General features: G+C 41.1%; 1 protein-coding gene across 6 annotated transcripts in view; it reads right to left on the reverse strand.

The window, feature by feature from the left end:
* SYNRG (synergin gamma) overlaps positions 1 to 24,326 on the reverse strand; it is a 40,596-nt gene that overhangs the window by 6,671 nt on the left and 9,599 nt on the right. For 2 of the 6 annotated variants that reach the window (XM_030472416.1, XM_030472415.1), the window contains exons 7-20: positions 23,844 to 24,143; positions 22,878 to 23,102; positions 21,232 to 21,309; positions 20,359 to 20,555; positions 19,931 to 20,179; positions 18,943 to 19,079; positions 16,393 to 16,511; positions 16,152 to 16,214; positions 12,975 to 13,925; positions 4,048 to 4,638; positions 3,544 to 3,707; positions 2,764 to 2,817; positions 1,968 to 2,064; positions 1,533 to 1,681 (exon numbers count right to left, since the gene is read on the reverse strand). In XM_030472416.1, the coding sequence (XP_030328276.1) occupies positions 1,533 to 1,681; positions 1,968 to 2,064; positions 2,764 to 2,817; positions 3,544 to 3,707; positions 4,048 to 4,638; positions 12,975 to 13,925; positions 16,152 to 16,214; positions 16,393 to 16,511; positions 18,943 to 19,079; positions 19,931 to 20,179; positions 20,359 to 20,555; positions 21,232 to 21,309; positions 22,878 to 23,102; positions 23,844 to 24,143 (3,374 nt within the window). The remainder of the gene's footprint in view (positions 1 to 1,532; positions 1,682 to 1,967; positions 2,065 to 2,763; positions 2,818 to 3,543; positions 3,708 to 4,047; positions 4,639 to 12,974; positions 13,926 to 16,151; positions 16,215 to 16,392; positions 16,512 to 18,942; positions 19,080 to 19,930; positions 20,180 to 20,358; positions 20,556 to 21,231; positions 21,310 to 22,877; positions 23,103 to 23,843; positions 24,144 to 24,326) is intronic. The other 4 variants (XM_030472420.1, XM_030472419.2, XM_030472418.1 and 1 more) reach the window with 3 other exon arrangements.

Here is a 24,326-nt window from a genome sequence, read left to right on the forward strand (position 1 = left end):
ATGGGTGTGTAAGAGAAGTCATTGCTCACAGCTCCTACTATGCTTAAAATCTATCTGGACTGCTACCAGCCAGGAGCTGCTGCAGCTCGGAGAACACGTGGCCAAGCTCTGGACTTCAAGGTAATCCCTGTAATCTTGCAAGAAAAAGCACTTTAAGAACTAAATTTTAATCCACTTGCTTAAATCAGGAGAGGATCCTGATAGCTTTTTAGATTGTTACTGTTAACAGTGCCAGAGTTCAAACAGATGAATCCCAGTCTATCGACTTCACCTGCCAAGCAGTAATATATTGAAAGTATAAATTTCATACCATGACAGGCTTTGCGCAACACAGAACAGCACCAAAAATACCTGCTTGCCAGAGCTGTTTGTAGTGGAGAGGGCTAAAATGTGTAAAAGGTGTGTAAAAAGGGACTGAGCATCTATAATATCTGTCTTGCAGGGAATGACAGTGAGCTGAAGATGGTTCTTTCAAGCAGAAACCAAGTACTCTGGCCTTTGCTTATACATGAGTGTTTACTGGGAAGCAAAACTCTTTAGTGGCCATAGTTGCATTGCGAGAAGGAAGCCACGAATTAACATGGTCAGTGAAAACATAACCATGATAGTGATCTGCTTATTGATGCTTGGCATGATGTACTGATACTAAGAGTTAAAAGACTCCTTAGGTATATACTGAGTTAAAGGGATCCCTTATGCAAGATGGTATCAAGCACCTACAGATGGATAATTCCCTAAAAAAATAGAAGTTTCACCATGGATAAAGAAAGCCATTTTGCTCATCATATTTCCTGCAACATACATACACAAAAAAGTGCAAGGCATTTAGCGGCAAAGTGATTTCCTTGCCTTCTAGTGGCATTTATTCTGTATCTGGCCCCAATGTGCCCCACTTTGTCCCAGTCCCTTTGCAGACCCTTCCTATGGGCTGCTGCCTCTCTAAGGGCCACCCCTCAGCCAGCCCCTCACCATCTCTCCTTGTAACACTCGCCCAGTTATGCAGAAAGCTCTCAAGCTCCCACCAGACTGTCTCAGAGCAACTGAGCTTTTTCTGGCAGTTCTATTCAGAGGAGGGAAAGGTATTTAGTCTGTAGCATGAACCAAAACAAACTCAGGCATTTCCAAATGCAGAGAGAAGGGAAACAGTTCAAAATAATAGTTCAGTTATTCCTGTGTTGCTACCTAGTGTGCTCTTGTATTGTGAGCACTAAAACTAATTGCAGGGATATTACAAAGACAAGGTATGTCCACATTATCCTGGCTTCCTAAAATAGCTTAAATATTACTAAATTTCCCTTATTGGAAAGGTCCACAGACACATAGAATACCACCTAAATCATTAGGACACTAAGAGAACTCTTATTTATGTACAAACATGGTGTTTTCTTACAGAGCGCTTTAAATTGGATTTCACAAATTGCCATTTTGCAAGAGAAAAACACAAACTGTAAAGTTAGAGCACCCCATGAAGTCTCTTTATGTATAATTATGGCATTTCTTTTAGTAAAGACATCACTTATTTTGGGTCTTACCGTTAAAGCAGCAAGTGACATGAAGCTTATCAGGTTGTTCCACACTTTATCAATATCCTTCAGCAGCTGCTGGAGTTTCTCACTACAAACAGCAGTTGCTTTGATACCCAGTTCGACTCTCTTTGTTACTCTGTAGACTTCAACAACCCCTGTTGACATAAAACACAGTGGAGGATTGCAGAGAATTCACTGCGAGCACAGGTTCCTGAAACTTATAACTCAGAAATAGCACAAAGCAGGCACGGCACACAAAAGGTGGTCATGGACAGGTATTCCAAAGTAGTATTACATTTATTTAGCAGAGGAGTTGTTCATTATGTAGATGCAGGCAAAGATTAAGGTAAGAAATAATACTATTTTGGAAAGAGTGATTATGTATTGCTGTTTTTCAGAGGAGAACTTTCAGTGTAAGAGACACGGTAGATTAAAGCATACCTAGTAAATATTCCATGCCTTGGGCAGACTGGATGACTTCAGTGCAAACAGATGAACTACTGATTCCATTTAAGGTATCATTTGCTTTCTTTATGACCTGGTGGAAATGAATTTCATAAGATGATGGTGTTATCTACCTTAAAATAATTATTACCAACAAGATTGTCCCCAACAGAAGCCGTTATGCAAAAAAAAGGAGGCAAATGAAATAAATGATTGCCATACTCCATCACATGTTTTTATATATTCAAGCTATAACTATAGCAGGGGGAAAATATGAACATTTAAAACCTTAATGTATTCCCCCAAATCTTTTCATTACTGAAATAATAGTTTGGAGAGTTGCATGCATTGCTGTCTAGTTTAATAGCAGCATTCACAGCTTTGGCTGATACAAAAATGCAAAGAAGAGATTTTAAGGAACACTGATCTGGCTGTGAAATACCTGACACCCATCACCAGAGAACGAATGGCCCAAAGCCTGTTTCTCAAGCAGTGCTGATGAGCCAGACGCTGCTATCAATACCCTGAACGAGGCACCCAACGCAGGACCACCACAGTAACTGGTTAACTTGTAATCGTAGGCAAAAGCCAAACTAATCACAACTGACAGGGAGATTAGGACAGGATCTTTATGTGAGGGAGTAATGCTTCTGCTGCATGACAGCTTTGGGTTTAGAAGCTGTAATCCACTTGGGCTGATTCTCACCCTTTCTATGTCTGTATGGTCTTAAACAGTGGGTGAGGTGGTACCTACAGGAAGGAGGAAGGGGTTTGGAGGAGGCTGTGCACTTACCTGCAGGGCACTCTCCAAGCATCTTTGCCATTCGTACGCATACCTCTCACTTTCCTGTTTGAGAGAAAAGGACAGTCTGAATTTGTTCCCACATTTCTCTTTCTCCTACCACAACAGACACACAGTAGACAGGTATTTTAAGAGACTATTTGCAGAGCAGCTATGTAAACCTCTAACAGACCTATTCCTATTTTTCTCCCCATTCTTTAAATATTCGCTTTGCACCTGAACTCTAAAATTTGGTTTCTGGGAGTTATAACTAGTTTCAAAAGGAAGAACAGAGATGAACGGGTAAAAGGTTTGTGTTGCACATACCTACTCCCGACCCATTTGTTACAGATCTGCTGTTCTAGAAATGGGGATTGGCAGAATTTAATCTGAGCCCTTTTACCATCTATTCTCAAGATGAGCAAGAGAAATAACTACCACAGAGCCAAAAAAGTTAAGCCTTTTCCCAAAGCCAATGGTCTCAGTGCCAAAACTGGAATTAGATTCAAGTTGTAACTAATTTTGAGTTACAGGCTTAGACTGCAAGGTCAAGTGAGTCTGAGTTTCAGGCAAAGCACTTCTCCCACTTCATAAGACTTCAAGAACAGGAGAGAAGCAGCCTCCTTTAAGAGGAGTTTCCAACTAACACATCTAACCTTACCCAGATACTGTCTTAGAATCACACCCCAAGTTCATATAGTGAAAGTCCCAAAGAGTTAGATACAGAACACCCTTGACACCAGACTGATGAAAGTCATTGCCAATTTACTTGTATCCCAGATACCTCCTTACCTCAACTTCCCCAGTCAAGTCTTTGTATTTGTCCCTGATGACAGGCAAAGCAGGCTTCTCACTTAGAGTATTTGAACGATCTCTGAATGGCTGCTCCAAGACTGGTAAAGGTGAAGAGCGACTTATCTCTTTGTCTCCTAGGCTTAAGCTCCTTTTATGAGACCCTAAAAAGTGAAGTTATAAACAAGTTTTTCCTTTAATCATAAAGGCACAGGCTATTTAAGATGAATAAAGTGGTATCAAGGATTGCCCTAATACTACAGAAGAACAAAGCTTTCTATTTAATCAGTGACTGGTGCAAATTTCCCCAGCTCCTCAATTCTCACAGGTTTTTGGTATAACAAATATTTTATATCTAGAAAGAAGATGTCCAAATGCCACAGGAATCAATGAGAAATTCCAGTAGCCATTGGAACAATCCCCATCAGCTAATTTGTAATTTGATTAGAAAAACCAGTCTTTGATAAGCACATGCATTGTGAGCTTCCTCCTGAGCACACTTACCTTGAACAGACAGGTCAAAAGTAGCCAGTTCACTCTTGATCATCTCCTCACTAGATTTCACCTTGCCTTGGGAAGTGGCCACCAAGAAGTCAAACTTGCTGATTTTTGGCTTCTCGCTTTGGAACTCTCCAAAGTCATCTGTGGATTCTCTTCGCAGTTCCAAGGAGATACCAGCACCAAGGAAATCTGCCTCTTGGTTTGTGTCAGCTGCTGCATCCTGTGCTTCCAATGGAGGTCTTGCAAAATCACCAAAGTCTCCGATGTCATCCTCGCTCAGAGCACTGGATATGGGGTCTTCAAAGTTTGCAAAGGCTGCAAAGGAAACATCCTGTAAAGCATCCTCACTAGAAAAGGTTGTCACTTTGGAAACTGTTGTCATGGTAATGTTTTCCGAACTGCCAAACAAGGTCTCCTTCTTCTGAAGGACAGAAGTAGCCGCAGAGGATCCACTTCCTGAAGACTGGACTAAGGAGGAGAGCTTCTTGCCCTGATGAATGTCTTCTTTGTCGGACCAGTCATAGCTTGCCAGGCTGCTGACTGCAGACCCACTGTTATAGCTTCCAAATGGGGCACATTTTAAGTCATCTATATCTGAGAAAAACAAACCCCTAAAATTAGAAGCTGAAGTTCAAATGTTAAATCTCTCTACACTGTATAAAAACAATAGCGACTTGCCCAGGGTCTTCAAGAACTGCAAGAACACACACAGTGAATTGTTGTTCCAGTAAGGCTTAAACTAGAGTTTGCACAAAAATCATCTGAAAAATACCTGAGCCTTTGGTAAAAAACCCTCCATTTAATAAATGTGATCCTTGGCCTTTGAATGCTGTCTTATATTTATAGCTGAAAGTCGCCATCCCACTACATGCAGTGAAGAGACACTAATAAAATAAGCAGACAGTACAGACTGCACAGATCACTGGTTCAGTTCTCTGATGCTGGCTGCACAATCTATGATCTAAATTCAACCACGAGCAACTCAAACATCTTAACGTGTTATTTCATCTTATCAAACCCAACCGCACAGAAGACTGGGCTAACTTCCCATTCCCTCTGATAAAAGTATTAATACACTTTATTTGTATCAAAGCATGAATATAAAATTAATGTGTAAAAAATGTGCTGCAAGAACTTTTAAGCCCCAGAAATCCTGTTTAAGCTTATCTCAGTTACTGCAGCGCTGCGCGGCCAACTTAGAGGTTCCAGGAATGACATGAATATTGCAAAGATCATGGTTTAGCTTTTACAAACTATTTAGTAAATATAGAGCAAATCCAATTGTTTTGCAGAAAGCTCCAAACATTCATACTCACCTGGCAATCATATGGGCCAATAGGTTCTTCTCACTGCCATGAGCAGGTATGAGATATAGCCTGGTTACACTAGAGCCAGCAAAGGAGCCTGCACAGTGACCAGGGTCTGCTGGGCTTTGTCCACTACTCATTCACTGATCTTTCATGTTTTAGCCTGAGATTGATCCATAGTGAAGGCACAGAGAGCCAGGGGCTGGGTAGTTTTCATTAAAGCATTAAAAAACCCCAACAAACCAACCTCTACTACATTTGGCATTTGTTTTCCAGCATTACCAATTGTCAGCTTGCATTAGACGTTCAGCCGCGGCTCAGTGCCTGCGGCCAAACAGGCTCGAGGTAAAGCAAACCCAAACCAGAAAATACATTGTCTTTGCATTGTTTTAGCTGAGACTCTTCAGATAAACATTACGGTGTGAACTGGCTGGCACATGGCAGCAGCAGCTCGGGTTGAACACAGCCGGGGTGGGAACAAGCTGAATTACCAGCTTTTAGTCAACCCGGCCACCTCAGCCTGAGGATTAAATCATTTTGTTAAACAATTCTGCCTTCATTTATTCATTTTGCTGGAAGGGGAGAGCACACTATGCTTTAGGCTGCTTTCCAGGCATGACCCACATACAGAGCTAATTAAAAATCCCTAAAATATACAACGTAATGATGGAGTTTAATGGCTACGGCAATAAAAGGCCCTTTGCAATGGGCCAGCGGGGCACGGTGCAGCGTCTATCAGATCTTCCTAAGGGATAGTCTTCCTGCAGCTGCTGCATTTGCACATGACAGCACGTCAATAACAAACCTTCACACCTCACATGTAGGCAGCAAGGTTTCAAAGTGCCACTCGAATATTAAATGTGTAGAGCAAGCAGCTTAGAGAAGCGTAAACAGACGGGAGATGAAATCACCTGCTTGTGGCAACACTGAAGAGAAAGAAGGCTCCAAGGTGAAAAGGAGCTGACTTGCAAAGGATCAGTAATTTATCACAAGAAACCACACCTTGCGCTCTCAAACATATGGGTTTGTTTAAAGAAGTGAAATGAAAGCTTCGTTAGCATTAAAGGCAGTGCCAGAATAACCTCCAAAACGTTAGCCAACTGTAATTAATCCTGGGATCCTGAGAACACCACGGTGTATGAGGCAGCCTTTTTTTATCTTCCAGTTTGTGTTGACTCCAAAACCCAGCAAAGATTTAAGCATCACAGTTGTTTCAGTGCTCAAAGAGAAAGGCAAAGAGAGAGCGATGATCCTACTGCAAAGATCTGCACATTCACATCCTGTTTCTTTAATAACTGGGAAGAGTTTGAGCTGAAAACCCATCCTAAAGGACCAGGTCCATGTACTCCTGATCTGATCCCAGCTCAGGGACAGGCAGGATCCGAAGTGAAAGTCCTGAATCAACAGGTCATGGCAGGGAAGGCAGAAGAGGATTTCGGTTATTTACAAACTAAGAGTCAAGATTCAATGGGTGAATTCACACAGATGTGGAACCCATCTGCACAGGTGTAAGAGCTGAGATGAAATGTCACAGTTCAACTCAGTACATTTATCTGGATAGTTATTAAAGGATTACTCTGGTGAATAAACTTTCCTAAAAGCATTATATTACAGGAAAAACACTGTGTTCCGAGACAAAAGGTTTACAGCTAACACAGTGCTAAAGCCATTTATTGAAAAGCATCAAAAATAAGAATGTGGAACTGTCCATAATCCAAGGTAAATGGCTGGTTTTCATCAGAGTTTTTATTCTATTGAGAAAAAAACCAACATTTTGCTGTGCTGTGCCCTGCACCTCATAGAATTGTTTCCCACAAGCTGGATGTTTTTGAACAGAGGAAGTAAAATCATAACCTTTGCCACAGCGAAGGCAAAGCTGAAGGTTTATCTGAGCTCATGGCACCTTTGCTGCATAATGAAGAGAGGAGCTCTCCCCCCGCCAGGCAGCAGAGCAACTTGCCACCAGACTAATAAGTGAAGCAGCAGTTTATATGTGAAAAGAACTCCTTGGCTGACCCTAGAGAGCTCTTCATGATGTGGGTATCTTAATAAAACACTGCTTTTGCTATAACAAAGCAGTGTTAAGAACTGCTCCTCCAACAGCCTTTTTCTTAAAGAGCACAGGTACGTGTGATGAATAAAAGAGCTCTGGCTACGATGCTGCAGTTCCAGCCTCTGATGGAATAAAAGCTTCCTTTTGCTGGTATGGCAATTCGGAATTTAGACAGATGCATGGGTATCAGCAATATTATTGCAAAGTAAGAAAAGATTAAAATGAATTACTTCTAACTAAGCATCCCACTTGATGAAGAGAGATGCTACGGAGCTACCACCATTTCCTCCTGGAGGACGCTTTTAGTAAGAACAGAATCTGAACTGATTAGAAGCATCAAATTCAAAATTCTATGAAAATGCTTTGGTTTGGGGATGTGCCATCTTTTTTTGAGAGGTTAGAAGTGATTTCTGAATTAGCTTTTTTTGGAGAGCATACAGCAAATTCCTGTCGAAGCAGGGCAAATCTTGACTTGATCATGCTTTTGGAATCCTATAATCCTACCACAGGAGATATATCAATAGATTTCAATGACATAGATCATCATAAACCAGCATTCCTTAGTAATCGCAACAGCAATTCTGTGCTGTCTTGCAGAAATGACACAAGAGATTTTAGTTTTGTTATCAAAACCCAAAAGCTCTCACTCAGAATAAAGCCACGTGTCATTAGCACCGTCAGCTTTGCACTGGTGAGACCATGAAACACCCCCCAGATTAAATGCACTGGGTATTAATCCTCAGATCACTTCTATATGGGGCAAGGAGGGATGGGTGCACGTGCCTCTGTAAAAATCAAAGTCAGATCCATTCACATACAATATAACCACACTTTTTTTGCCTTAAAACTATTTTCTAATGGACCAAGAATGGAAAAAATGATCTTCACTGTGTCATGCTGGAGTGCAGTAGCTTTCCAAAAGCCTCAGAAACCAAATCCAGTTTGTATTTCTTCCAAAGCAAGAGGTTTGAAATATTTACCATTTACTTCCCACCCCTTTTGAACCACCAAAGCCATAGTCCAACCTGCCTGGGGACAACTACAAGCCAGCCATGCTGCTGCTGGGGAGAGGCAAAGCAAGAGCTGCCAAGGAATGTACAGGGAATACTGACAGGGGCTGAAATACAGTTATAACACTGTTTCCCAGTGTTATCTCATCTAACAGGAAAACTTGACATCCTTCATTTGAGCCAACTATAACAATTTATTTCAGCAACCACGGATTAAGTTATGGCTGGAGGCAATTTACAAGCTGGAGGCTTCAGTGGCAACAGTTTAATCATTTAAGGAAAACCCTTGACAGTGTTAGTGATATTCTAAAGAAAACTGGAAAAGATAATTCAGAAGACTGTACTACATGTAGTGGTTTTAAGCAGGATGGGAGACTTTCAGGTTTTATGTTTCAGTTTATATGAAATGCTAATGAATAAATATAATTCTTGTGTCATTTAAGGCCAGGTTGGACACAGGGGCTTGGAGCAACCTGCTCTAGTGGAAGGTGTCCCTGCCCGTGGCAGGGGGTTGGAACTGGATGAGCTTTAAGGTCCTTCCAAGCCAAATCAGTCTGGGATTCTGCTGGGGGGATGCAGGTGGTGGCTAGTTCTGTTCCTAGCAGAACAGCACCAACACATCACACCCAGAGCTGTTACACTGGGAACATCACCAGCAGTCTGAGGTGATGGGCACCACCTCCTGACAGCTTCCAGTGGGGCATCCCCTGGTATACGTGGAGATGTGACTGGAAGAATAGGGGCCTGTATGTATTGCTGCCATCTGTGTCATGCCTATCAGCCATCAGAAAAATCCCAAGCCCACCTCGTAAAGTCAGAACAGCATTAATGATAAGGGAGTTAACCCAATTCACTGTTGCTCAAGAACAGCAATTTAACACTGCTAAGGTGGAAACCATCAAGAATACCACAGTCAGATACATTAAAATGAAGGAAAAAGGAGAGAAAATCCTTCAAACCTTATGGAATTCAAGAATTTTGTTAGTCATGTTTTAAATATCATGATAAACAACATTTGCCATCAAAATCAAGACCCCCTGAGCTTGCACTGGAAGAGGAGACAGCGCAGCTCAGTCCTGCAGAAGTGACTGCTTGGAAGGTGTTCAGGAACACACACACCTTTCTCTGTCAGAGGCCTTCACAGGATAAGTAAGTGTTGTTAAGCTCTTCTATTTCCAGAACTACACTAAATGAGAGCAGGTGAGCGAATTTGACTGTCAAGTCTGGACAAAAATGTGATAAAGAATAGTTGTAAACATCAGTCTCCCTCCCTCCAGGTATGATTAGCTGAACAAATACACGTAGCACAAGCCCTGAGAACTAAGTCTCTCAGGTTTGTATTCAAGCCTTCAGTTTAAAAAGCTTTAGGGGTAGACATAACCTACTGGTTCTCCAGAATGGAAGAGGGGTTTGTCTTTTTTAAGGTTAGCTGTCATTCATGTTTGAAAGGTTCAATGTTTAGTTAGGCAGGACTTCCCAAACAGAAAAAGGAAGCAGAGTCCTTTACTTTGGGACACCGATTAACTCGCTTTAGATTAGCTAAATAAATATCAGAATATTGTTTAATGGGCTCCTACTCATAAAGGCCTAGATAGCAAAACATTTTCCAATTGGTCCCCTTCACAAAGGTTTACCATAACCTTGGCTGGCCGCAGGGAAATCCAGATGAGGAGACAACAGGACAGAGAAAAGGTTCTCTCTGTCTTCAGTCTGAACTAACGCCATACCCTCAAACCAATGCACAGCAACAACTCTGCCATCCACACATTTCCTCTATTCAACCCCTCTCCAAACCTGCTCTTTTGACAAATGTAATTCAGCCTGATAGGTGGAGATTCAGAAGTGCAGAGGGAGCGAGGTCAGAGCGTTGGAAGAGGACAAAGAAGCTCACCCACATGCTGCTCTGCAAGAGAAAGGCACCCGCCAGCTTAAGGGGATACTTTGACTTTAAACTTTGTATTTTTCAACATTGTGGTTTGCAACAAATCACACACATCCCCACGTGTTCAAAATATGCCAAGATAATATTTATTAACACAGCAGGACTTACAGATCACAAAAGATAGTGATACATAGGAGCTCGGAAGGGCGTTATCAGAATAAAGCATGCAGGTCAATACTTGCAGAAGAGAGATATCAAAGCAGATCTGAAAAGGCACATTCACACAGGAAATGTTTAGTTGAAATCAGACATTAGAAAAGCAGCAAAAAACCTGAAGTTGATTAAAATATACAGAGATCTCCAATAATGCCAAAGAAAAAGGTACTTTACAGATTGGTAAGTGCAGCAAATGGATAACCCTTTGAGAATACCCGGGTGAGGGTATGTTCTCGCTGCAACATTTGGCAGGACACAGAATAAATCAGGTTCATGTGACTTTTGTTTTAGAGGGAAACATAAATTTGGCTTAAAAGAAGCAGCCTGGTTGAAACTAACAGCATGCAGCCAGTGCTCAAAGGGTTATACGAAGTAAATGCAAGAGAAATCAGGCAACATTAGTATCATCTACCTTCCGCACAAAGAATTATAGCAAAGTTTAAAGAGACTGTATCCCCTTTGGACAGAGCAAAACTGAAAACCTTTCTTCCCTCAGAGACCAAAGTCTGGGAAGCAATTCAAGGATTTCTTTCTAATTCCCAGCATAAGCAACCTACCTGCCCATACCTGGAAGCTACACAACGTGAAATCTCAATAGCCAAAGGATAAAGACCTCTGTGTCAGAAAAGTCAAATCATCTATCAGCACCTCTGTGCTGCTGCTGTTTCACTGGAGGTGTTGCACAGTGCTTGCAGACATACAGCTCCCAATGACGAGTGCCAGCAGCAAGGATGGCAAAGGGATACTGTCCCTTTTTGACATTAGATTTACAGATCGAAGAAAATTAAGAGGGGAAAAAAAGAAATCTGCTTTTTAACTTTATGTAAACTGAAAAAAGAAAAAAAAGGACTTGAACATCAGCAGTTCATAGCTTGAAATGCACCAAACACACAGAAAGGAACACGTGAGCACACAAGTATTCGTAACGGGTCGGCCGGAGCACGCTCCGCTACGAAATCCAAACAGAGTTAAATGGAGTAAAACTCTCCCTATGGAAAAACACCCCGCTTGGCACCAGAGGAGAATACAGACTTGTTGAAGTTCAATAAAAATAGCTTCTAATTAATACTTCAGAGTTCAAAAGTTCAGCAACAAGCACATGATCGGCCAACCCCTTTAAACAAACCACAAAGAGTCTTTCCTGCCACAAACGGCAATTATTCATCACTGATTGCTGTGGCAAAAGCTCACGTCCTATAGAAGAGCTACAGAAGTCAAACTACCACCAAAAGAGGCTAGAAAAATACTAGGAAAAAGTGCTTTCAAAACCAAAGTAAACATTCAAGACCACACTGGAGGTGCTACGTTTGACAGCTCACCCGACTTGGAGTTGTACCAAGCAGTAATAGGAAAATTAAATGTCTTTGCTAATAAATTATTCCTGATATTTTGTACCCTGTTAGAGAGTATCTTCCACGTCAAAGTTGCCAACTTAATTCTCTTCCCCTCCTTAAAAATATCATAGAATGCAAAACTACAGTACTGTGTATTTTTCTCTACCCACTATCTGCAAAAATGGAAGAAATCTTTCATATGGAAATAAGCAATTCTTGCAGTAACAGCTTTTACAGTTACAGTTTGTACGCTCCCCCCTGCTCAGAAAAGCCTCTGACTGCATAATACTTGTTGCTAGAACACAGTAATGGTTCCTGTATTATTGAAGGCCACAGAACATTTAACTACATCTCACCTTCCTATGTACACATGAAAAGAAAAAGCAGGACACTTGGGGTATTTGATGATATGTGATCGGATCGGAGGTGGTCGAGTCGCTCCCTCAGGAGGACTTTCATAAGGGGGAATTAAAGAAGGTGAAAACCTGATAAATAAAAGCCCATGGTTTTAAATTTAGGTTTTGGAGTCACCAATCATGAGAGTAGCACTTACAGGCCCTTTGCACAATGAGTCCAGTGAGGGATTTAACTCGACAATACTTCTACCTGCAGTCCTGCAAAATACTGGCTGCAGAGGTTAAGCCCCACTGTAGTGGGGATATACTTGTGGTGTTATTAAAGAGCTTTTCATTAACAGCACAAATTAGTGTTCTGCCTACCCTTGTAGAAGCACAAAGCGGGTGAAGTCCCCGAGCCAAACGCTTTGTCGAACCCAAGAGATTAAAGTGAGGCTCTGCCATCCCTCTTGCTAATGCAAATGGAATGACATCGTTTGCGTTGGAAACTCAAATCCCTTAAGTGACAATAGCTGACAGGTACCAGCAGTACGATGATGACGTCAAATCTCAAAAATAAACTGGCCTGGCGTTCAAACTGTTCAATGTATTTATAGTCTCCTAAGACAAGAAAGAAATGCTGCCCTGCCAAGGGGCTGTTGGCTAGCGGGTACACAGACTGAGAAGTCTTTCACTACTGAAAGACCAGTGCATAATACTGTAATTTAGCACACAGAAGAACACTGAAACCTCCATCACCTACGTTACCAGAGCAATCTAACCAGTTCCTCACCTGCTGCTGGTGGATGCTGGCCACTAACTGTTGGCAAATCCAAAGAGCTATCAGACATGACATGCTTAAGATCTCCTCCCACATCAGCCAGTTTCATGTCAAACTGAACAGACAACGCGTCTTCAGAATCCTCCTTGCCAACACTGCTGCCTCCGATAGAAGGAAGATCCAGAGACTTCACTGAAGCAGAGTCTTCTTTGGCCTGCTTGAAAGCTGCAACTTTGTCCACCAAGGACTTATCTGTGCTGTTGCACGTGGAAGAAAACTTGTTAGAGTGAAAGTCGGCAAAATCATCATCGCTCTTCACTGAAGAAAGCGCGTTGTCCTTCGCCTCCTCAAAGCCTCCTCCAGAGCCTTCCAGAGAAAGCTGTTTGAAGATATCGTATTTGGTGGGTGTAGCAGTGGGGGCAGAGCTCTGCCCACTCTTCACCGTGCTGGCAGAGGAGCCAGGCTGAGGAACAGGACCGGGCTCCAGCTTAAGTGCATTGTATTTGTCATCTGGTTTCTGTTCGGAAAATCCACTGCTGTTGTTGAAAGCCATAAAATCTGCAAAGTCATCTTGTCCAGTGGCCGATGAGCAGTTAGAAAATTCCCCAAAAAGGTTGAACTCTCCAAAGTCATCAGCTAAGCTTGAACTTTTGCTGGGTGCTGGTTGGGCAGTGGTAGCTGGAAGGGGTGGTGGAGGAAAGGAGCCCGATTTTGACGTGTTAAATGCAGGTGGAAAGGATGGCTGCTTGTTTTCTCCAGTAGAGGAAAAGAGATCCAAGTCTGCTAGATTCAAAGAGGTCTTTGCTTGTGTTTGCTGTTTTGACTGAACGGGCAGAGAAGGGAAGGATGTAGGGAACGTTTTGTCTTTTGTAGGTGGCTCTAATGGTGAGATACTGTCAGCGGTTTTAAAATCTGTGAAACCATCATCGGATCCTGCAGGCTTGAACTCTGCAAGGTTATCTCCTGAGAGCAAAAACAATGAGAAAACAATCATTAAGTCACTGCAGCAACAACAAATACATCACACTCACACCATGCAAGCAAGCGAGCAAATTAGTTCATGCAATGTCAGAAGTCTTTATGCAAACTATTTAAATTGAGACCTAGGACTGCAAACTCAACTTCTATGAACCACACAAGTTTCAAGGTCAGCAATCCTAACAGTCGTTCCAGCAAAAAAGTCTTTCAAACAGCCTCAAAGTCATATTACACTCCCTTTACACTGAGTTAATATCAAAACACACCTTGACCAACAGATTCAAAAGGTGATCTGTCTTACTCAGCTTCCACGTAAGTTCTTTTTCCCACCTCATCCTCATATTTGCCAAGCAAGGAATGTAATCCTGAATTTCACTTACACCAATTCAGTATTTGCTTTCTTACAGAAGCAATTTTCTCCCCTCCCTTCGAAATATTGCCCACATGCAGTTTCTTTATGGGGTGTCAGCAGACGGTTAAGACATTTTAGGCTCTCATTCTCATCTATCGTGGTTTCCCTCTGCCAGATTCACCTAAATATACTGCAGAGTGTGTGATCAGAAGGTCAGTAAATACAATATAACTCAGGTATCTCTGAGCTCCTGCTAAGGCTGATTCCAGCTTTACTACAAAGCTTGGAGACACTTTCACATGAAAGTGAGCATGATTAATCATAAGATGTGCAGCCCTCTAGTTCAGCCACCCACTGAGTGTAAGATCATGCTATGTAAGGATTGTAATTTCAACCTGATTAAACTTTAGGTAACAATATTTTCATTGCATTTACATTAAATATTTTGGTGTACTGATTTTGTAAGTTTTTTCCTGTTCATACACAATTTTTTTATACAGCCGTTTCTTTTGAACATGAAAAACGTTGTTTAACCCATTCACCAGCATGTGCATACTTAGACTACTTCTCGTTTTAAAGTATTGAGCATACTTTAAGACAAGTGTCCAATAAACAGATTTTGGTTTATTTTAGAAGCACACCATTAACATTTAATTCTTCAGCACCAGTATCATACTTTAAATGTGTTTAACCAAGACTTAAAAGAATACTCTTTAGAACAGTAGTACAGGACTATACCTGACACATCCTTCCATTCTCCCTCCCCTCCAAGGCAATTCACTTGGCCCAGCAACAATACAACTATTCGTGGAATTGCTATTCATTGATCAAAACTAACACATCACAGCAAACTACACTTACTGCTGAATTGCAAACTTTTCCATTAGAAATGTAAGCTGGTGAAAGGGTTAAGAGTGGTCAGAGCTGGATAACAGGCAAACACAGTAATTTTCTGTATTTTAGAACATGGTTTCACTTCATTGCGTGCATTTAATCCTAAAGAGGTACTGAGCATGAGAACCTCCCAAAACATTACAGGAGTTCATTACAGAAACTCAGTGTCTGAAAAGAATTCTGCCTGTGACAAATAAGGAGTAGGAGTGAACTCGGGTAAGAAGTTTTATCCTAGAATCTAAAGTTGTTTTCTCATAATGAAACAAAATGTTGGGTACAACATAACTCTGTGAAGTCAGGTTAAGTTAGTAACATGTTTATCTACTGATCTGTCTATTGATAATATATGAAAGTAGAGTTTGAGATTGTTTTCCTCATCTGATTAAAAGATGATATTATCACTTCTATTGCATAAATGAGTTAGACATAGATGGTTCTGGTAAAGGCTTAAGGAGACTCTGCTTTTGTGTGACACCGATGTTGTACCTCAGATACCATCTAGGTTTTAGTTTTCCCAACCAAAATCCGTTAACCACAAATTTCAATATAAGGGATCAGATTTATTCTCAGAGCACCGAAGACTGAAAAGTTTAAATTCTGCCCTAACAATAGAAAAAAGTTGCAATTTTGTCCAGAAGCATCTTATTCTGTCTTCTAAGAATATGTGATTCCTTACTTAAAGTGAACAAATTCCAACCATATCATTAGTTTAACATAAAATTCAAAAATTCTACCCAGGAGAGATGCCAATCTTCTAGAAATACAATTTGTACATTGTTCCAATAGGATATTGCACTATTTTTTCAGGATACTTCCTGCTAAGTTGTTTATGGAAGCACTAGAACCATTATTATAGAACTCTAGAATCTGAGATTCTGCAGCTCCGAGAGAACTGCTACAAAAATGTAATGAATATATGTTAAAAGAGCTCAACCCCCCCCCAAGTTACCTCAGTATTTGCTTACCTAAGTATTTGCTCTCTGATGGTTGTTCTAATTCCCGGAAAGCACTGTATTTGTCTCCACCATCTAGTGAGTATGAGAAAAGAAACATATTTACAAAAAGGCATTATGAATCCATACTGTAAATTTTATACTGGCATAATTGCTCTGGTTTTTAAATACTAATATCTTATCAATGCCAAAACCAAGATACATGACACGTTACAATAAATTGCTTATAGTGGTTGTATATTTTTCCTTTTACCTCCAAAAGTAGCTGTACTTTCAGAAGGCTTCTCTGCTGCAATTCCTTTAAACACAGCATACTTATCAGTTGATGAGAGTGTCTTATTACCTGGGAGTGGCATTAGTAAAGAAGGAACACTAAAAACAAAAGAGACAAAAGTAAAGTTCCTTAATTAATCCATAAGAAATCTGCATTGCCAGGTTTTATTTAAAGGAGCCTCTTATTGAGACCACGCAATTTGGATCAGTAAACCTAAGCTTGTACCCAAAAGAATGCTTGATCAAGAACCCGGTGTAACTCCCTCAATGTCAGTTGGGAACAAGAAGAGCATGTACACAGGCAGCTGGTAACTGATGGGTGAATTCACAGTTTATCTCACTTAGACTTACTTCTTTAAGCCAGAGTCAATTTTCACTGTTCTTGATTCTAGTTTGTGCCAAAACATGAACAGAACACTCCAGAACTTCACTCCACAGGAATTCTTAGCCCAGGAGAGAATGTGCACATAGACATACCCCAGGAATCACTGTTTCATATATCACTTTGCCCAGGGCAGTGTAATGACAATTCTCCCTGATAGAACTAGATACAGTAAAGAGTTAAAACTGCATGATATTGTGCCAGCTCCATGCTTTCAGCTTATCTACTTCTGATTATATTTCATTACATATTAAGAGAATAGAGCAGAACCACTGTTCAAAAGGAAGGAAAAGCTAATTTTGAATCTCTGTCAGTGCAAATCAGGGAGTTCAGGTAGCTATCTAATCAGCAAACCAAGGATTAGTCTACAGTTCCACAAGCAAATCTTTTTGCACATAAACACATTCTACTTTCCATAGTGAAACCGCCACAATAACTTAACACCAGGTAGCAACTGCTGTAAGATTGAGAAGCCATTCTGCGAGAGCTTTGCTTGCCCTCCACACAAGGCCCCTTATCAGACCTTGGCAGCTTTACACAACATCATCCTTTACATATGAATGATGCATTTTACCTCTAGTTCATGTCATTCAACACGATGCACATTGAAAATGTGAATGAATTTCTACTGCGTTCTTCGGCCTGCAGCAAGAATCTTTCCAGAGCCATTTAAATCTCCTTATCAGCAGCCTACAAGCAACACACAAACCTTGCACTTGCACACACGTGCTAATGATGGTCTGTGGTGCTTGCAGGCAGACAGTGCAATGTCAAAATATAGCTTATGGTAACATAATTACATTTCTCATCACTGCAAACCAGGCTATTAGCTATGCAATCTTGGCACATGTAATGGTTAATCATCTGTGCTCTACAGATGGGGAATTTTTAAGTAAAGCTCCATAAGCAATTAGATTATAGCTCATTGTACCATTCTGTTCCAAACTGAACACTTGCACAACTGAATGAAGAGAGTTGCTGCAGTGAAAAAGAAACACTGTTGGATTCCCTACTTCCATTGTGGAATTTACAAACGATGCTTCTGGTAAGACTTTGAGCAGCAGAATAGCTTTAATTACAAAATGCCATCTAACTCAAATTAAGATAACACATGGCATTGACTGACATCAGCCAAATGACATCCCTTGCAGAGAATGCCGTTAGGCACCATGTAACAGAACAATCTGTTTTAGTATCTCCATTTGACGTCACTGCTGAGGAAGCAACTGGTAATCTGTGCTTACCTGGAAAGAGCCAGTTCTGTTTGCAACTAAGAACAGCCAGCTCATACACAGGAAAGGTCTGTGTCCACAATTAGACACCTGGGAGGCACATGAAAGTTTGCCATGTGCAGCAAAAGGAAACAACACTGAAATTTTGTAATCACAGGACTCTGAAAGATTAATTGTATACTCTCCAAGGGAGTAAACACGCTCAATTATTTTGTTATACAAAATTTCCCTGATCCAGAGTTACATTCTGGCAGTCTCCCAAATGAAAAGCCAAGACTGCTGAAGTCTGAATGAGATTTCAACTGAGATTTATAGTCACTTATTGAAAGTTCAAGTACTGGCCGGAGAAACAACAGAACAAAACCCCTGTCCACTGGAGTTCTCAGTCATTTCAGAGTATGATGTCAAGCTCTTTACATTAATTTTGGGGTCCATATTCAGGGCCTGAAGAAAGACCTTGATGTCAACAAATGGTTTCTATTAACTCCCACAAATGTGGGGTCACACTTTTACTGGAAGCGTACACTAAAAGCAGAACTCCTCCGTCCCGGTGTATGTTTTCTGAATAGCTTTATGTAAGATTTTCCCTGAATGCACAGTATGAAATAACTTCCAATTGCCTGTGCAATAGTACAAACACTTGAAAACCTACCCCCACACTTTGTATGTGCAATTTACCTCAGCATGGTGACTAGAATGCTAAAGAATGGCCAACCACCTATGGCACATCAAATGCCAGTTTTGATTCAGAAAGCCTAATTGTGGTTGTAACAACCTTCAAAAGAAACTGGCGGAGTAGAAGTCAGGTGACAGAAGAAAATTACAGGCTAGAAAGCTACCCACAGAAGAGGAAAACATTTCATTTCTTAAAGAGTGTTCTAAAATACTGAAGGGGTGGAAATCAAAGATGTGGTACCTGCTCCGGTGCTGTGAACTGGCTGCTTTGGAGGAGCCAGCCACATCCCCCTGGAAATCAGTGAAGGAGTCATCTAGTGAGCCAGACTTTGAAGCATCTTGAAACTCCTGGAAGTCATCATCTTCTGGTTTTACTACCTGAATTACAAACAACATGTAAATTGCTATTCTGTTGTCTTTTCAAATTGTCATACAGCATGAAAGCAATTCCGAGCAGCGTGACTGACTTAAGAGGAGGGAAAAAAAGGGCAAGAGAAGGCAAAAACCTTTCAACATTAGCGTGCAAAATTAGCATGGTCAGTGTTTCCACTTCATCTGCACCTCACCCAACTCAGAACACCCGCAAGGTATACAGGATTACAAGTAGTATGCACAAAGAACAGGTGAACAAGGAACTCTGCTCCTTTCCCATTAAAAGTATTATTCATCATAGTCATGTCACCTTTTAGTACATGACAAACACTAATAATTTAAAATCAATCAATAATTTAAAATCAATACACACAGCAAAAGCATCAGAAGAAATATTTTCTGAAGAAGGATGAACCATATTTGCAAAGGGCAAAATTTAACCCCTACATGATTTATAGTGCTGGAAACCAAAAGTTCTCATAGTTCTTAGTTCTCCTGAAGAGTCTGACTTATTTTACAAGCTAATAGAGTCTGTTGTGTAGTTTAACCTAAAATTCCATTTAATGTGCATTACAAAATCCTAACTACAACTAAAATCCTCTTTCAATGCAACTAGTTTGTAATGGGGAACGCTTTTGTACCTAATGCCACCAGAAAGAAATGTTAAAAATACAAGAACATGCTATGATTCTATGCTCCTTAGTGCCATGACTTCACGTTTTCGGATGTCACATGCTGGATTTCAGCTCCTTTTCTTGCTGTTTACTCAAAGCCTGTTGTCACTACATAGCTCTGAGAGCCAGGCTAATTCCCTTTCCAGGACAAGGGAGATTTGCCACGTAAGAGAGCGAGCTGACCTGACTGGGCGGGTAGGACGGGAGGAAGCCTCCGGAAGGCTGTGCTGCAGCTCCGCCCGCCGGAGCCGTGATGCTCATCCCCATCACGGCCGGCCCGATGCTCAGAGGCATGGAGACGGGCGGTGCAGGGGGCAGCAGAGGCTGCTGGCTCACTGCGGCCGGCAGCGGCATTGGAAATCCACTTAAAGTAGGAACGGGGGCAGCTGGAAACTGGTTTAACACGTCAGGACTCACTGCAGGTATTCCTCTCTGCAAGGCAGAAAAGCAAAGACAACCATAAACACATGTCCACATCAACAAAAAGGCACGTTGCATTCCCAGTTTGTTTCTAGCTTGTGTTACTGAAACCATGAAAGAGCAGGTAGTGGTCAAGCTTCAAGTAAACCTTCCAAATCAAAACATGCTGATCTCCAGAGTGTTATCCATACCTGAGTTACTGCTATCATAGCCAGGACAGCATAGAGCTCTTCTTTGGTGAGCTTCCCAGGGGTGGTGCGGTTGGCTAGAGCCCATATCTGTCCAAGGGTCTCTCTGGGCAATCCAGACGACATCAGGATGGGATAGAGTTTAGCTGTATCTATTCCAGCAGGAGTCAAAGTGGTTTCTAAAATTTTCTTATACAACTCTGTGATAAAGGAGTCAGTGTTAGAGACAACTGCTGGTTTCAAGGGAATTCAAGATTACTTTTCTATTTTGTCTCAATATCACATCAAATTAGTAACACTCAAAGTATCAGGTAAGACAACTGGCATTGCATTGTATCATCATGTTATGGGATGGTCTTTACAGTTTAACACAAAGAAATATTTCATATAAAATACACTTAATGCTCTATTTCAAAACATGTTTCTTGAATGAAATTGCAGGATAATCCATATAAAATACAGTTATAACATCTTTATGTATTTAAACCTCAGTGTAATCAATATTTACTACAGCATTTCATTTTCTATTTACTGTGTTATTTGCATATACAAGATAAATAGCCTTAAGAAATGAGCCTGCTTAATTACAAGACAGGCCAAAACCCAGACTACCCATAAAAGCAGTATTATCACAGCAACACAACCTCTCCTAGCCTAATCTGCTGTCATAACAAATTCCAGATTAAACGTTTAGCATTAATAAAATCCACACTTCTTCAAATGCAGATAAAGCCACCATAAATTCATAACGTATCAAAGATACAGGATTCATCTGATGACTGGAGAGTAACACCTTGCTCAGTAAGCACCAACAACAGCTCACGTACGTTCACACCCTGTGTTGCCTGCTTGGCTAAATGCCACTTGCTTGTTTACCTGGGACCAAGTTATCGTTGTAAATCCAAGGAGGCATCATTTGCTGAATTGGGTCCTGTGAAGGGAATACTCCAACTCCTAAACGTGTCCATTCAGTAAGAAAAAGAAAGACAACTGTATTAGGATATACAGGGTCAGAGTACAAAGATCTTAAGACACTACATCATAGCTGGTCAGTAGTATTTAGCATTTCAGGCAAAGATTTCAGATAGGAATTACTGTGCTCAGAGGAAAAACAGCTACTGCAGGAATACATATTTCAACCTAATAACTAGAATGATTTGGCAGTAACAGCAAGAATATAGTTACATACATAATGAAATAAGGAGCTCCTCATCTGCCTCTCTCTTAATTTCTAGTTGTGCAGGAGCTCAAGTCTCATCATCTCTTGAACTTTCATAGCAGCTATTAGGGCTACTTGTGGAGTAAATTCATTTGTACCTACCACCAGAATATCCTTATCAGGGGAATCCACATACAGGATGAATCTCAGCAAGATCTTATCCACTGCCCCATTGCTCCTGGTCTTCAGATCCTGAAGGCATCACAGCCACCTTCACTACTGCAGGCTTTCGACAACATGATCTACCACACTTTACTCCCTGTGCTTATTTCCTTCTCTACTGTGTGAACTCTTCCCCTCAGTCTCACAGTTCCACTTCCTATCTAGTCTCCCTGAGCAGATGTTATGCTCATCTTGGATGGAGCTCTGACAAAAATCAGAATAATTTCAGATTTCATCGTCTTTCCCAGTGCCCTTGCATCTCCTCATCTTCCACATAGGTTCTCTCCTGGCTGCAGTCTAAGTCCTAATCATCCCACAACTCCAAGCACATTTTAATATAAGCAATTCCTTCCATTTCAGCAGCCAAGTAAAATAAATTTGCTACTTCCTCCAGTCTCATTATCCTTCAGCTTTAACCACCCTTCCATACACTTCTGCATCCTACTGACTCTTGCTTCTCACCCTTGAATTTCTCTGGCAAAATTCAGCCTCTTAAAAATCAAATAAGATGAGAAGTGAAAAGGAATTCTCAACCATATTTAGCTGATAGATACTCAAAACTTTGATAATAGCCAATTGTTTAGTTGGAACTGTTTAGTTCCAGTTGCTGTTGGAACTAAAACTTGCTTAGAGTTTTCATCTAGCCCAGCTTTTGAAATCTGTATCCCTACAGCACAGGTAGTTTTAGACATAACACATATGAGCAGCAAATTGTCTGGGAAACAAGTATTACCTAGCTAAGAGTTTTAACCTAACAAGATTGTATCCTCCTCAGTTAAAAGATGAAAACCCACCATGACATTGACCACCTTTAGTAGTAAGTTTCCTTACATAAAAATGAGAAAAATCCCCAGAGAGCACATCTTTCCTTCCCCCAAGAAAGAGGACAGAGTATTTGAAACCAGCAGACCTGATTAACACACATGTTAAAAGTGATTACAGCAATAAACTCACGTGGGAAAAGGTCAGAGCAAAATCGTAGTTATACTTTTAGCAAGGAGCAGGAGGCACTGACGTATTATTCAAGCAGGCATTCAGAGCAAAATGGTGCAGGACTGGTCTCAGAATTAGTGCACAGTGTGTTAGCATCCAAGCAGCAACTCGTTAGATGTAAATTCTCTCAAACGTTTCATTTGCTCACCACACTCTTCAACTGCTCTGTTTTGTTCTGAAGCCTTGTGCACCTCTGCAGCGGTGGTGCCACTTTCCTGGCCACCTACAACCCCCCAGTCATTGATGGTCAGACTGGGATGAACTTGGCTTGCAGCTGAGGCTTTGTGCCCAACTTCAGATGTTTTAAGTGTGGTTTGCTCTTGTTCAGAGTCATTTGAGCCATTATCTAAGACTTTTTCCTCCAAGGAAGAGCCTGAATAAACAGCAGGAGGAATTATTTATGTTTTGTTATCAAGCACCCAGATCACAACTCCACACTTTCAAAGGAAAAGTATTATTGGTACCACTGAGGGGTCATCACGATGAGCATCCATCCCAGCTCAGACCAATAGCACCCTGTGCAAACACTTCTATAGCCTGATTCTGCCCTTTACTCCCATGGATACACAACAAACGCAACAAACAAAAAGCAACAAGTAGAAGGAACACACGAAACTATTTCCTGTTGGGATTACCTCTGCATAACCATCTAAGCATCAGCAGAAGCATCCAGTATCTACTTACCCCTGCAAAATGCTTCACATGAATCTCACCAACATCCATTCAGCCTCCAAGAGAGGAAGCACACAAGGGCTCCACATAGCATAAGAGTTATTTTTCATACCACCATCTCACCTGTATCTTTTTCTACTATACAGGCTTACAAAGATGCTAGGCACAAGACTTCATTCATTTAAGATCAGCCATATGTGTATTTAGCAATGTCTGGATACACATGACTTGCTTTTAGAACTTGCCTTAGAACAGTGCAGTTCTAAGGGAGGAAGAAGGGGACTTAAATCACCTTTTCCCATGGATCAGCAGGTTTCTACTCAATTGCTTATATATTACTTCTTCTGGCCAGACTAAAATAAACCCCAACAATGTAAGTAAAGACTCTGTGTAGCTCTATGACAGAAGGTGACATGTAATAAAAAAGATACTTTAGAGTTACCTGTTTTATGGATACTGGGTGAAGATGCAGAGGTAGGAAAATAAGGAACCTGCCCAGTTGTACCATGCAGGATGGGTAACACTGGAGTCTGGGCTGCAGGGAGAGGCTGGACCACAGCCTTTTCAGAAAGCAGTTGCCCAGCCTCAGCAGCAGAATGGAAAGGCTGAAAAGGCTGAGAGGTGGGTTGAGGCACCAGTGTGGGGATTTCAACAGGCCCTTGTATAAAGTCACTAAATTCTTCATCATCAACAAAAGTAGAGTGGGAAACAGATACAGCAGAATGGGATGATGTGGGATGATCTGTAAAATGGAATGAACACACAATGGAAAGTGATGAGGAAAAAGGTTCATGGGTGGAAAGGGAGGAAAAGTGGCAAATACTAGGAATACATAGCAAATGGGTGAGGGGGAACAGCAGTGGATGCATCACTTGACAGAGATGTGAAGGGTTGTTATTGTCAGCATAACAAAAACATAAGGTAA

This window comes from Strigops habroptila, assembly GCF_004027225.2.
Source record: "Strigops habroptila isolate Jane chromosome 13 unlocalized genomic scaffold, bStrHab1.2.pri S16, whole genome shotgun sequence".
Taxonomy (NCBI): Eukaryota; Metazoa; Chordata; class Aves; order Psittaciformes; family Psittacidae; genus Strigops; species Strigops habroptila.